The following is a 14,637-nucleotide window of genomic DNA, read 5'->3' on the forward strand; positions in this document are numbered from 1 at the left end:
CTCACTTACAATCCCTTTACATTAAGAATTATTTCCAAATAATAAATTCTCCCAGGAAATACTTTATTCTTTGAAAATATTTCACCCAATTTATCATCACATAGCCAAAGAACATGATTAAAATAAATTAAGAATGACTTAATTGTTAAACTAAAGTTAAAAGTGAATTTAACAATGAATTAGGTTCTATCAGAAAAGGTGGGCTCAGACACCAGGTTCACCAACAAGTAATATGTTAATGGTTACAATTCTTCAAGTCCAGATTTCTTCACATATGAATACTGTCAATTTTATAAGGGTGCCATGTGAGCAAATTCAACATTGACATTTACTTTTTGTCTTCCGAGATGAAGTGATACATATAATGGCCATACTTAAGAAAAGCGAAAGATACCTATTTAACAGAGAAGATTAGCATTATATTTCTGTAATTTAACTCAAGTGCATGTTCTATTTGTAAACTTCACTGTGAAAAGTTCACTGAATTCAGTTATATTTTGTAATTTCCTTGATATATGTAACAGTGAACCTTTGAACCCACAGAGCAAGGAAGAGACTGAAAGTTGAAGGGTTTCAGGAATATAAATGTTTGTGTTTCTTCCTACAACCTGTTTCACTTTATCGAGGGCTACCAATCAGAATCTGCTGCCTCATTTATATTTTTACCTTCTCTATCACTGCTTAGCTTACTGAATACCACTAGGTCCCTTCCTCATCTCCTTTCAAATTGTATCACTTTCCTACCCATTTCTTTGACCATGTACCACAATGAAAGTTCTGCATGCAAATATAGGTATAACAACAACAACAACAAAAAAAACTACAAAGAAATAAGTTGTTTTTTCTGAGCAGATGCAATATAATTGTTTGTTTGGTCTTTTTTTAAGATTTTATTTATTTATTTGACAGAGAGAGGCACAGCGAGAGAGGGAACACAAGCAGGGGGAGTGGGAGAGGGAGAAGCAGGCTTCCCGCGGAGCAGGGAGCCCGATGCGGGACTCGATCCTAGGACCCTGGGATCATGACCTGAGCCGAAGGCAGACGCTTAACAACTGAGCCACCCAGGCACCCCAATATAATTGTTTATTAAAATTTTTTCTTTTCCTTAAATAAGCCATGCACTATCACCTCAGTTCATAACTCAAAACAGGGTAACTATATTTAACTCTATAGAAACTAACATAGTACTCTAGGAATACTAATATTTAGTAAACAATAAAGATAAAATTTCATTCCTCCCATTTTCACATCAGCCAACAATGTATTTTCAAAGAATCAAGTGTAATAACTAACAAGCATCTGACAATATGCAAAAGGAAGGAGAGGAAGAATCAAGGAAAGACACTTCAAGATTAAAAACATGTTTGCATCCATTATTCTGTCCTCTAGCATAATAATCTATCTCAAGGGAAATAAAACCCCAAAATACAAAACTATACACAACTTCAAAATACACCATGTAATGTACAACATACAAGTCAATACTGAGCTTTTTATGTTCAAAGTTTCTTTAAAATTTCTTTCAATTTAAATTTCTTTAAAATTGTTCCCAAGAATGGAGAGTAGTAGTTTCATTCTTAACACTTACAAACAATTCCTCTGCAAGTTTTTCCAACTCAATATCCAACTAAGTTTGTTTTCAAACTCTGAATATACATGAGGGGTAGAATGTATGAAAAATAAGAGCAAAATACTGTAAGATTTTCCTCAAATGTGTAACATAAACATATGTAAGTCAGATTTAGAAATCAACAGACTCAAAGTATACTTTTCACTTTTATAAGCAATGTAATTTCTATCCTGTGAATTCTCTTTGAATGTATCAGTAAAATCTATGATTAGGTTTTAACATACCCATTTCTAGATTTTCAGTACAATACCACCCTTAACTGACCTGCTTTACCCAACATCTTTTTTTGCTCTTTTATTAAATATGCCATGGCACACTGACTATTCTCAACTTATATGCTATTTTTAGCATATTTAACCACTTCTGATCCCACAGGTTGAGTTATGTTTCACAAATCAGGTGGTTGTTCCCAAACCTGTTTATGCCAGTTTACCTGATGTGGTCCTTACATAATTAATATTACATAAGTCTATGGAATACGGATGCAAAAAGAGAGTTGTTTCTATGTAAACTAAGTTGAATGCAGACTAAGTAGAATGACTCAATAAAGGTGAGTCATTCTTTAAAAAGGTACTGAATTAGACAAAGATGAGACATCTGTAAAATATTAAGGAAACCATAAAAAATCAGAAGAACCTATACTTTGGGTTTTTCAAAACTATCTTTAAGTTTTTATTCCACTTTAGAGAAATCAAAACTGGAAATTGCAAATCATGCATTATGGATATAGTTTACAAGAACAACTTCTCTCAATTACACATTCAAAGAGATGGTGTTAACATTATATCAAAAAGCTGGCAAATGAATATAGATTTAAGTATTTTAAGTTAAAAATTTTAAATGTTAAGATACATTTTTGTTTTCTGCTTTAACTTCTTCAATAACCTGCCACGTAACTGTCCTAATCTCATCAGATATGAAGTCTTCAAATAAATTTTTTTCTGAATCTCTTAAGGGCTTGCTATAACAACTAGAAAAATAGTATCTGTCTTTATAAAATAACTTTATGGAAAGAAGTATTAGACTCTATGCTCCACAAAGGCAAAGATCTTTCTCTCTTATTCACAGATATATCCAAGCCGCTAGAACAATTCCTAGGGTACAGCTGATGCTCAATAAATACTTGTTGAATGAAGAAGAGGAACTTACTGTGATGACAGCCTTGCTAAGACAGATGGATCCTCTGCAGCCATACTCTGTCTCGTCTTCAGATTTGTAGTAACTCAGAGTATTATTTTTTAAAACTACCCAACGATCCTGCCACCCATGAATGTAGTTTGTCCACTGGAGGTAAGGGGGTGGGGGGGCGGGAGGGAAAAGGAAAACAAAATATAAAAGTCAGTATTTTAGAAATCCAAACTTTCTGAAACAGCTATCAATCTAATTTTAAAACCAAAATGTGAAAAGTTCTAGCTTAATTGTAAACAGTATAAATGATTATAAAAAGTGAGAAGCTGAGATTTTCTAGATTGTATGATTTTCAGTAATTTTTACAAAATTATAAATACTATATTTTCTTTTTTTTAACATTTGAGGAATAAAACTGATGCAGAGTTCAGTTAAAAATTCTGCTTTTGGGGCGCCTGGGTGGTGCAATTGTTAAGCGTCTGCCTTTGGCTCAGGTTGTGATCCCAGAGTGCTGGGATCGAGTCCCACATGGGGCTCCCTGCTCAGCAGGGAGCCTGCTTCTCTGTCTCCCACTCCCCCTACTTGTGTTCCCTCTCTCGCTGTGTCTCTCTCTGTCAAATAAATAAATAAAATCTTAAAAAAAAAATCTGCTTTTTTTGTGTGTCTTCATCCTCCCCTCCTCACCAGCTTCATGACACTTAAGATTGTTTTGGTCTCTACCATAATTAACATATTCAATAGAAAAGTAAGTGGTTTATAGCCTCTCATTCTCCTACGCCAAGTACTGCATGAAGCTTTCAAATCAACAGAAGTATGAAGCTAATCATGGCCTAATTCTACTTTTGTTTAAGTTGTTCTTATATGAACATGTATGATATTTATAACTCCATCCAAGCAAAAATACTAGATATTAATCTTTAAGTCTATATCAACTTTACTTTTTTGTCCATAGAACTCAATACTACATATTAAAAACAGTTAACTCATTTTCCAAGTTTCTCTGAAGATCTATTTTTTAAATCCAAGAATAATAATACAACTATTAAAAAAAAACTGGTTTTCAAAAACACTTGAATTATCAGTTTCTAGTGCCTATAAATGGTTTCTGTGTTGCTAAAGTCTTGCTGCACACTGCAGATCACAATCAATAAACTTGCAAAGCCAGAAATGCAACCTCTACGGGAATTCTTGATTTTGTATATTTTTATGCTTTGGGGGTTTTATGTATGTATAGATAATTCCAAAAACTAATTCCAACACTATCTGCCAAAAACTAATTAAAAATGGACTGTCAAAAATATACCGCATTGGCTCAGGCTCTATACCCATTCTTTCTATAAAGAAATCTTTACTTTTCTATTCCCTACTCAGCATGTTTGAGACAGTTCAGCTCTTAAATCTTCTAAGGCCCACCATTACGACCCTTCACTGAGAGCTCATCCATGCTGGCAATTTAACACATTCTTTCCCATGAGCTCCCTAATCACCATTTCCTTATTTCTAACTCCCTATGACTTACCACCACTTATACACTGACTCGAAACAACAATGGTTACATACAAAACCACATTCATCTCCTCCAATAATGTGCACTTTCTTCCCTATATTCCTATTTCCTTTGCTATACTGGTATTTCTGCAGTCAATTCAGATTCAAACCTGGCTGAGTGTTCCTGTATTGTATGGACAGAGTAGTGCATATAAAATCAGATAGACTCTATTAGTTACATAAGGAGTTTCGACAAGTTATTTAACTTTTCCGAGCTTTACTTTCTTTGCTTGTTATTTGATTCGCTGAAAAAAAATCATGAATACCCCTACTATATTCATAAGAGATAATGTTTCTTGTCAATCTTTACAGCCTGTCATCAACTCCTATTCATCTTTCCTTCATATTAAACCCTTAAATTTGGCTCTTCTCTATTTTCAATTAGTCCAATCAAATTGTCAGGTTACTAGACTCCTGAGAAGGCTTAACAACCTTACCTCTAGCATCTTTTGTATTTTCTTTCATAACTTGCACAATCTTATTTACTTATTAAGCACATTGGCTTACTTATCTTACATATTAATCTCACTGAACCACTAGCTCCAAAACTTACATGGACAACTCCCCATTGCCTATAATACAGATTGTTTAGAATGGTATACCTTAATCCTACCTCATTTCCAATTACTGCCCCTCAGAAGGCTGGTAACTGTGACTGTGGTCAAGTTACTTATCCTCTGTTTCTTTGTCAAACTCTACCTTTTAAAGTTGTCAAGATTAAACAAGAATAGACTTACAACACTGCCAGGGACACAGTATTTTCTCAGTTGGAGACAGAGTTATGCAGAACTAATGAAGCTTAACCTTCAGTGCAGTTCACTAGAACAGACCTCTTGCAAAGTGACAGAATGGGTTCCAGCAATTGTGTGTCCATTTTTTAAGTTTTTTTTTTATAGAGGACCCAATAAATTAGGTAAGCTTCAAGACCCTTTACTTATTAGTAAATGTTAGCTTCTCCTAGAAGGCAGATTTTTGCCTTTCTCATAACATTCCCTCACTCTTACCCATCTAACAGAGACAAGGCAATATGCTATACACAGAAGCAGAATCAAAGATTTATGGTCCCAATAGTCCAGCGAGCATAATTTCAAGAGGAAAACAATACATTTAGAGGAAAAGTCAGAACAAGTTACAAATAAAATACTATGGGAGCTCAAGGGAAGGAGATCTAAAATGGTTGGCAAAATACGAAAAGGCTTCATGCAAAGAATAGAGTTTGAGATAAACTCTAAAGATGGGGGCTCCTGGGTGGCTCAGTTGGTTAAGCAGCTGCCTATGGCTCAGGTCATGACCCCAGGGTCCTGGGATAGAGCCCCCGCATTGGGCTCCCTGCTCAGCAGGGAGTCTGCTTCTCCCTCTCCGCTGCCCCTCCCCCTGCTCGTGCTCCCTCTCTCTCTCTCAAACAAATAAATAAAATCTTAAAAAAAACCAAACTCTAAAGATGGACAGAATTTCACTCAACAGTTAGGTATGTGGAGAAACAAAAGATAAGGTAAACCTTGAAGGATGGAGAGAATTCACAAGAAGCTTGACAACATTTATTTTATCCAGGCTTAGTTTCTCTCAAGTCCCACTAAGGCATGAATCTTTTCCCGTCAATTTCCATCCCGATATTTGTTATAACCAACTAGAATTATTGTCTCTCCAGTATTTGTGGAACCTACGTGCTTAAGAAGTGATTCCATAGGGGTGCCTGGGTAGCTCAGTTGGTTAGGCATCTGCCTTCGGCTCAAGTCATGATCCCAGGGTCCTGGGATTGAGCCCCACATCAGGCTCCCTGCTCAAGGGGGGAGTCTGCTTCTCCTTCTTCCTCTGCCCCTCCCCCATGCTCGTTCTCTCTCTCCCTCAAATAAATAAAATCTTAAAAAAAAAAAAAAAAAAAAAGAAGTGGGCGCCTGGGTGGCTCAGTTGGTTAAGCGACTGCCTTCAGCTCAGGTCATGATCCTGGAGTCCCAGGATCGAGTCCCGCATCAGGCTCCCTCTCCCTGCTCGGCAGGGAGTCTGCTTCTCCCTCTGACCCTCCACCCTCTCATGCTCTCTCTCTCTCAAATAAATAAATAAAATCTTAAAAAAAAAAGTAATTCCATAGAAAATATGCTTCATAGATATTTCCATGTATTTTAAATTACCATACAGAAAAAAAAACTCTGGACTGGTATATTTCTAATATAAGTTTATGCCCTCCTGCCATTCCAAATTCATTCCATTTGGGAGGGGAAGAAACAAAACACATTAGTATTGAGACTTATCTACATTACTCAATTGAAGGAAAAGAACAGTTGCTGAGTTCTAACTCTTGTATAAATTACCAGGTGAATACAAATGGATCAAAATATATATGTATTTTAAATTTTAAAACATGTTTTCAATATAAAATATTCTTTTTTTAAAAAAAGATTTTTTTAAATTCATTTGACAGAGAGAGAGAGAACACACACGCACAAGCAAGGGGAGTGGCAGGTAGAGGGAGAGGGAGAAGCAGACTCCCCACTGAACAAGGAGCCCGACTCAGGGCTCGATCCCAGGACCTTGGGATCACGACCTGAACTGAATGCAGACGCTTAAGCCACTGAGCCACCCAGACATCCTCAATATAATATGTTCTTGATTAAAAAGCTTCCAGAGATCATTATTTATAACCATACATTGTTAAATTTCACAGAAATTGCCTTCATAGCTGTTAACAAAAATACCAAAAACTATATTCCTGTTGATTCTACATATGCAGCAACATCAAAGTTATTTACCTACCACAGAAGTGATCAGAAAGTACATTTCTCGACATTTAAATATCAAAGAGATAGTTTTCCATTTTTTGTCATACGATATACCTACTATACTGCTCTGCAAACAGTGAATACTCAGAGAGCTTTGGGGACTCTTTCCACCCGTCACCCCTCAGCCCCCCCAAAATAGTAGTATCAAATAGGTCAAAAGTTCAGCCTGTTTTATAAAATACTTACCACCACCAGAGTACTAGTTTGGAAGTCAGCTTTCATTTAATGAGAAAAGTGAGGAATCTACCAGAATTGAGAAGCAAAGAACACACCTGAAATTCCACCTGAAAATGTATAGCTTCTACAGAATGTGTTCAATACAGATTCCTAAACTACAACCTACATTCAATCTAAAGAAACCCTAGGGAGCTTCACTTTACTGAAAGGCTTTCACTGCAATTCTAATGATCACAATACCAAGACACATCATGATTTTTCTGCTATGTAAATGAAAGTTAACCCTTGCAAGTCTTAATTCTGACATTCATGTCTTACCTAACCCCCTTTTCACCACTTTCTAAAGATAACAGAAAAACCTAATAAGAAACAATTCCACAATAAATGTCCAAATGCTTAGCCAAAATATGTATACGGGAAGCAGGGTGGTTTCTTAATAGTCAGTGGCTGCACATGATCTTGTATCTTATGACTAGCTTGCTGAGGGACTGGCCATTTCTAAAACTTTAACAGGAAGAGAGAAGCAAGTAAAAAAGGCAATGCGGATCTTCTAATAGCAAAAACTTTAAACGAACAAACAAGTCCCAAACCATGTACTATCAAAAGAAAAAAATCATCCATCTTCTCTCCTAAAAAGGGGCTCATCCACTTTAACTAATTAGCCTTACAGTCCTACTACTATTCTGCTTTGCTAAAATTTTGAAAAAGCGTTTTTTAAATTTTCAGGAAAATTAAGATGTGTTTTCCTTACTCTGGCCCTTTGCAAGAATATTTTATTAGTAGTAGTTCTCTTCTTCCTGGACTAAAGGTCGGCCTCTATTCTGACATGTTCCAAGTTACTATGAATATTTCTTGTACCTATCACGTGTCGATTCACTAGCTCTTTTCTGAACTGGGGAAAAGGATGAGGGGAAAAAGTACAAAAGTCCTCCTCACTGAGACCTCTCACTATACAAAACTTGGCATAGTTTACCACCTCAGATTTCCGCACCATGCCCAGTTGCTCCGGCTACTGTCTATACCGCCGCATCCATAGAATCTTACAAACCTGCTCTGCATCTCTGGACTAACCTCGTTTGAAAAGGTCCGATATGTACTGCTCCCATACCCGGTCGTTCGCACACCGCTGTTGCCCAACCCGGATTCCTACACCCGGGACAGATGTCGCCGAGTCCCAAGTCACGGTGCCCATCCTACTCCCAAACCGAATCCGGGGTTGGGACACGTCTTCTCCAGTCTTCGGCCGCCACCCCCGGGCCCAGGGCAAGTGAACAGGACAGTCCCCTTCTCCCCCCCACCCCCACCCTGGCACTCCTGCGGCAGTACTCAGCCCCGCACCCCGGCACATTCCGCATCCCCCGCCCCGGGACAGTCCGTGACTCCCGCCCAACCCCACCCCATCCCCGCAGCGGCTCGCCTCGCGGCAGGTGGAGTCTGAGGAGGGGGCCCACGGACCCGCGGGTTGCTCACCTTGCTGAGGACTCCGCAGCGCTCCACAGGCGGCCCGGACTCAGTCTCCGGATCCTCCTCTGAGCCCGACGAGTTCCAGCTCTGGTTATCCGACATGGAGGCGCGACAGCCGAGCAGGAGACCGGCCCCCGCTCCCTGAGCTACGCCGGAGGAAGCGTCCAGTACCCGGGGTGAAGGGTCGGAGGATGGCGAAGGGAAGAGTGGCCGCTCCGGCGCAGGGGGGAGCTGGAGGAGGGACGAAGTCCGGCCGCTGCGCCCCCGCCGCCGCCGCCGCGCCTGACACCGAGCGGACCGGGGAAGGACGACAAGCCGGCCTTTCCAGCCGTCAGCCGCCGCCGTTGCCGTGACCCCTGCGCTGCGCCCGGCGCCACCACCCGAACTCAGCCCCTTCGATGCCAATCTCAAACACAGAAGGAAAAGGAAAGAAGGGAAGAGAAAAATCCAGCTGCAGAAACCCAGGTTCACTCACACCTCCGCTACCGCCGCCATCTTCCTGCCTGGCCCACTATTTACCCTCCCCTCCCCTTTCCCCTCCCCTTCGTCCTCCCATTCTCCCCCTGCTCCCCGCCCCGTCCCCCTCCCAACGTCTGACGAAGCACGCCGAGGGCTGGAGGTCCCCTCCCGCACCCTACCTCCGGTTCTCCCGGGTGACGCAGGGTGGAAAGGTGGGAGGAGCAGAGAAAGGAGGAGGGATGGAGTCCCCGTTCTGTTGCATTCTGGGAAGGACGCTGCTCCGTCAGTCGCGCAGCTTCCTGGGAGTTGTAGTCGGAATCCTGAGGCAACCGGTGAGTGTTCCGCGCCCGGAAGGCTGTCGCCTTAGGGACCGGTCAAGTGGTGGGTGGGCTTCGTTTGACAGTTGTGTGATCCGTCCCCTCAGCCACCCTTCTATCTCTGCCTAGTGTGTTTATGACGAACCTGCGGAGCTTGCGGGCCCGGACGTGAGATAACTCTCTGCTGAGGATGCCGGGCCTGCCTTCCACGGCTGTTTCCTGAAAGCCCGGGAGCATCTTGCCACTTTTCCGGGGTGGGAGTGTACCGGGCGCTTCTGCCTCTACCGCGGGCCAGTGGTTTGCGACCTCTCAGTGAAAACGGGGTTTCTTTCCGCCAAATTCCCTCTGCAAATGTTGAAGGTCTTTTTATCTCGCTCTTTAGAAGTTAAACTTCAAACTTGATGTTTCCCGCGTTTGGAGGAAGAATTCTCAGTCCCTTCTCACCAGAGCAAGCATTTCGTATTGTTGATTGTTACAGAGTGTTCATTTTGTTGGTAGTAATTTTGAAGATGTCAGAAAATAAATGACGTTTGAAGAATTTTTAAAGTAAAATGAGAATGTAAAATGATAGACTGGAGTTTATTCTAAGTTGTAGATGAGTACCTTCCCTAAAGCCAGGTTAACCATGTCTACGGACCTCTCTCTCTCAGAGATAGGAAAGGTTGTGGAGTAGAAACTTCATTGTATAAGAAAAACCAAAATGCAATAGTCTTACTGAATAATAAGAGATTATGCAATGGGAGTCTGGCTTTAAGACTAGAATTGAATTAGTAGAAAGAAAGACCAATAGAAGATCTAACGGATCTTTGTCTATTTTTGCATAAATTATAGGGACAGTTTTTATTGTGAGATCTTTAATTTGTAGCTTCAGGTCCTCTCGTTTGCTACTTTTACATCTTGTCAATTTCCTAATAATTGCCAACAACAAAATTCGTTATTAAGCGTTAGAAAGAGTACCTGCGTACTGCAGTGGCTGGAGAATAGGAGTGAAATTTTGAGTCTAAGGGAAAAGGCACAGTGGCCGGAAATAACTGGTAGCTATAAAGGCCAACTTAACTGGGATCTTCAGGAAAAAACAGCATGATGGGAAGTGTCTCTGAGAAGTACCTATGATACCTTTTCGTTCCCCTAGATTGATGCTTATACATGCTGAATCTGTTGTGTATAAGTTACAGATCGTTTTTCCATTGTGAAATCAAGTAGTAATTGATAATTGAAAGCCATACAATGAATAAAACCTTGAGATAATGCTTTTGAAAATACTTTGACAACATGTTAATTAACATAATCCCAAGGTTGTCATTCAAAAGAGAAAAAAGAAGAAACCCACTTAGCGTGTTTTCCTCTTTATTGAATTACTAAATTATATCTTTAGAATTTTGAATACTGTAACAATTAGGTTTTACTTTCCCTTTGGTTACCTAATATGGTTAGATGTAATATTTGATTCTTTTGAGCTCTAGGTTTTAAAAGGAAATTAATCTTAAGGAAATGATTGTGAATTGTTGAGAAATCCACTTCATGATGTGATTTAGAATCATAGGAGCATAGTATTTATTTATATTGGAATTGAACTTTCTGTTGTCTTTTATGCATTTCTAAGTTGTGTGTGGTTGTAACCACCAGCACTTAACATCTCTGAGGTTCCCACTTGGTAGGAAATTGCTTCACTGTAGTAGTCTGTTTCTAGCTATAGGGCTGAGGGAGGGGGCATTCTGAGAAAAAAAATCATTTAACATACATGAAAATCCCATGATAAATGTTTAAATGGATGTATTAGACTGCATATATTATTTTGTTCCCTAGAATGTGAGTTCCATGGAGGCAAGAATTTTAAATTTTTTTCATCCATTTTTTTCATAACTTTTTTCTATCCTTAGTCCCTAGAATAGTACTCAGCACATAGAAGGCATTCAATATAATTGGTATTATATTCTAACTTTCAGTTAATAATTTAACAAACATACAACATCCAGGATACTATGCTGAAGACTGGGTGATTTTAAGATAGTAAAAAGTTAAAAAGGGGGCGGGGGGCAGGGCTCGGCCTTCCAGGAGATTATAACAGAAAACAATGTAATAAAAGTACAAATGTAACTTTAATAGCTGAACTAGTGTTTGAAAGAAGGTAACCTTTTTTCCTACCACTTGACAGTGACAAACCCTGTTTTCTAACCCTGTTATCTAATCCTTCTCCTGGATCTTTGTAGGCCCCTTGCCCCAGGTCTTTTTAGTTAAAAACAATGGCTATTTGGAATTCTAAAGAAAAAGGGATTGTCCTTGTTTGCTGATCTCTTTCCACCAAGTTATCATGTAAACTATTCAAAATAATATAAATTGATAGATCTTTTTTTATAACTTGTTACTGTGTTTATGACATTCAGCGTATCCCCTAAATGAAGTTCAGAAATTTAAAAAATGTAAAAGCTACTCTTCAAGCCTCTCTGCCTTTTCAATTTAACCAGAACTACTTGACCCTTTAAATGCATTGTTCCCCCTGTTTTGAATACTAATCAATCATATTAGCTTCTCTTCAATGTTCCTGTGAGGCCTGTTCAAGAACTGCCACTATGGTGATTCATGTGAGTTCAGAGTGAGCAAGCAGATAGTCCCTGGGTATGAATCCTAGCTGGCTTCATCCTTAATAATCATATGAATTTGGATGTGTATTTAATAAATACTAACTTAACAAATAGCATTATTAGTTTAACCAGACTCTTTTTATCATATATATCCCAACTGTTGTGCTGTTAAATGCATTTGTAAATGAATATTTGCATAAGTATATCAAAATGGATATTCATTTGTATGGTGGTGAATGCATCTATGTCCATGTCCGAACATGTAAACACTAGTTTCAGAAATGTAAAGGACTACAAGAAACTTGCATGTTTTCATCTTTTGTGATCTTATACAGAATTATTGTAAAATACCCTTACAAGTGTATTCACAAAACTGGATACACTGTGTAAAGTGAATACAGGAATATCGAGGTGATTGCTCCGCTTAGTATCTTAATCTCTTGTGTTGGTGCAAAAACAGATTGTATTTCACCTATCTATGATTAACATCTGGCATGCTTATCTTCCAAATTAATGGTTTTCAGTTAAACTTAGATCTTAACAGGTATATTCATATCTAGTGTAGGCACCCCAAGTTTACACAAGTGTCTATGAAGGAACTTTACAGGATCGTCAACTTTCTGAAAGAAAAAGGTAAGCGATTCAGCCAGCAAAATCTAGTGTATTCAAGAATAGCAGAGGAATTGCAATTTCGGACAAGCAGACCATGGTGAACCATAGGCAAATCTATAGAGAACAGAGGAGAGCATCACTTTATAGAGGAAAGGAGGAAGTTGGGAGGGGTTATTTTGAACAAAAGTTCATTGGAGGAAAATGAGAGTTGGAAGTGGTGGTGGCTTCTCATTGGCTGCAGGCCAAGGGCAAAAAGAAGAGAATATACGGGTCTGATCCTGTCATCTTGGGGAAGCTGTCTACTTCAGTGTCCTATGCTTCATTTCCTGGAAATCTTTAATTTGAGGTCAGCAGTTGATGTGCAGGTCCAGTCAGGGTTTGGAGCTTTCTTTAGATGAGACACGTGAATCTGGGAGTCAACTCTTGGAGTTTAGCGGCCCAAGGATGGTCCATAACACTTGATAAGGGCCTTTCCAGTGTGGTTGAAGAGAATCTTTTTGGAGATGTCTTGTCCAAGAAATGAAATCCCCAGGTTGCAGTGTGTGGTGTTGGAGGGCTTCATCTCCTGGGAGTGTGCTGTGAAAAGATTGCCCTACTAGAGCATGATTATTTTGGGGGGATGTAATTCGGCCTTTGCAATACTGAAATATATCTCCTTTTATTAGGTGCAGGTCAAAAGAGGTGGAAGCTAGAGGTATAGAGCACTCAGTAATTATTTCAAAGGGTGAAAGTTTATGAGTTCTAAAGGGTTGGATCTGAGATTTAGGACCATCAGCAATATTTTTGGCCAAGGGAGTTGGAGGGTTTCCACAAATTTTGCCAGTTGAGTTTTTTTTTTTTTTAAGATTTTATTTATTTATTTATTTGAGAGAGAATGAGAGAGAGCACATGAGAGGGGGGAGGGTCAGAGGGAGAAGCAGGCTCCCTGCCAAGCAGGGAGCCCGACGCGGGACTCGATCCAGGGACTCCAGGATCATGACCTGAGCCGAAGGCAGTCGCTTAACCAACTGAGCCACCCAGGCGCCCAGGGATGATTTTTTCCAATAGGATTTTAGTTATCGAAGAAGCAGTAGCTTGTCTATGTGGAAAGGCTTCAAACCAGTGGGAAAACATGCAAATTATTACCGAAACATATTTGTATTCATGAGATGGAGGTAGCTGAATAGAGACCATTTAGGAAAGCTCAAATAGTCCTTTGGGCAATTTAAAGTGCCCAGGAGCAGTGTGAACAGATTTCTTGAATTGTTTTTTGGTGAGGGCAGCTTGCTATTGCTAGACAAAGGGGAAACCTTTCTTCCAGCTGGACTATGCAAGCTTTGACAAGTCGTACGTGCATGATAGTCCTTCCTTCATGGCTTCCCGAACGCATTTTCACAGGATCTATCAGATTTTTTGAGTAATAGAACAAACTTTTGCACTTGATGAAAAAAAGAAAAAGACCAAAAGCTAGTCATAAAATCTCGTTGGATAAAAACCTTGTAGTTAATCTGACCAGATTATGTGCGTTCTTTACATATGAATGGTCCCCATAGCCAGACAGCTGCAGAAATTTCTCTTTCCTTCCTGCATATGCTTTACTAGTTTCTTTCTCCTCATCTCTCCTCTTCCCCTGCATTACTATTGTTTATATGTATTGTGTATTACTATTGTCTGTTAATATTTTCCCTCTTGTATTCCTTGTCTACCATAGCAGTCATTGGCAGCAGTGATGGGACAAGCAGAGGAAGGAGTAGGTGAGAAATAGTGAGAAGCTGGGAGAAAAATAATCTGTAATGGAATCTTCCATCCTGTTTTAATTGACTCATAGGAATAGAGAAGGGAAGCTTTTGTTATTGCTATTCTTTTTTTTTTTTTTTTTAAAGATTTTATTTATTTATTTGAGACAGAGAGAATGAGAGAGAGAGAGCACATGAGAGGGGGGAGGGTCAGAGGGAGAAACAAGC

General features: G+C 39.5%; 2 protein-coding genes across 3 annotated transcripts in view; one reads left to right on the forward strand and one right to left on the reverse strand.

The window, feature by feature from the left end:
- CERT1 (ceramide transporter 1) overlaps positions 1-9,248 on the reverse strand; it is a 112,757-nt gene extending 103,509 nt beyond the window's left edge. For both annotated transcript variants that reach the window (XM_035014663.1, XM_035014662.1), the window contains exons 1-2: positions 8,731-9,248; positions 2,780-2,914 (exon numbers count right to left, since the gene is read on the reverse strand). In XM_035014663.1, the coding sequence (XP_034870554.1) occupies positions 2,780-2,914; positions 8,731-8,826 (231 nt within the window). In that variant the 5' untranslated portion in view covers positions 8,827-9,248. The remainder of the gene's footprint in view (positions 1-2,779; positions 2,915-8,730) is intronic.
- Positions 9,249-11,537: 2,289 nt separating this feature from the next.
- Positions 11,538-14,637, forward strand: part of POLK (DNA polymerase kappa) — a 67,473-nt gene continuing 64,373 nt past the window's right edge. The window contains exon 1 of the mRNA XM_035014661.1: positions 11,538-12,715. The gene's annotated coding sequence lies outside the window, so the exon portion shown is untranslated. The remainder of the gene's footprint in view (positions 12,716-14,637) is intronic.

This window comes from Mirounga leonina, unplaced genomic scaffold (genome assembly GCF_011800145.1).
Source record: "Mirounga leonina isolate KUSES-001 unplaced genomic scaffold, KU_Mleo_1.0 Mir_168, whole genome shotgun sequence".
In the NCBI taxonomy this organism is placed as follows: domain Eukaryota; kingdom Metazoa; phylum Chordata; class Mammalia; order Carnivora; family Phocidae; genus Mirounga; species Mirounga leonina.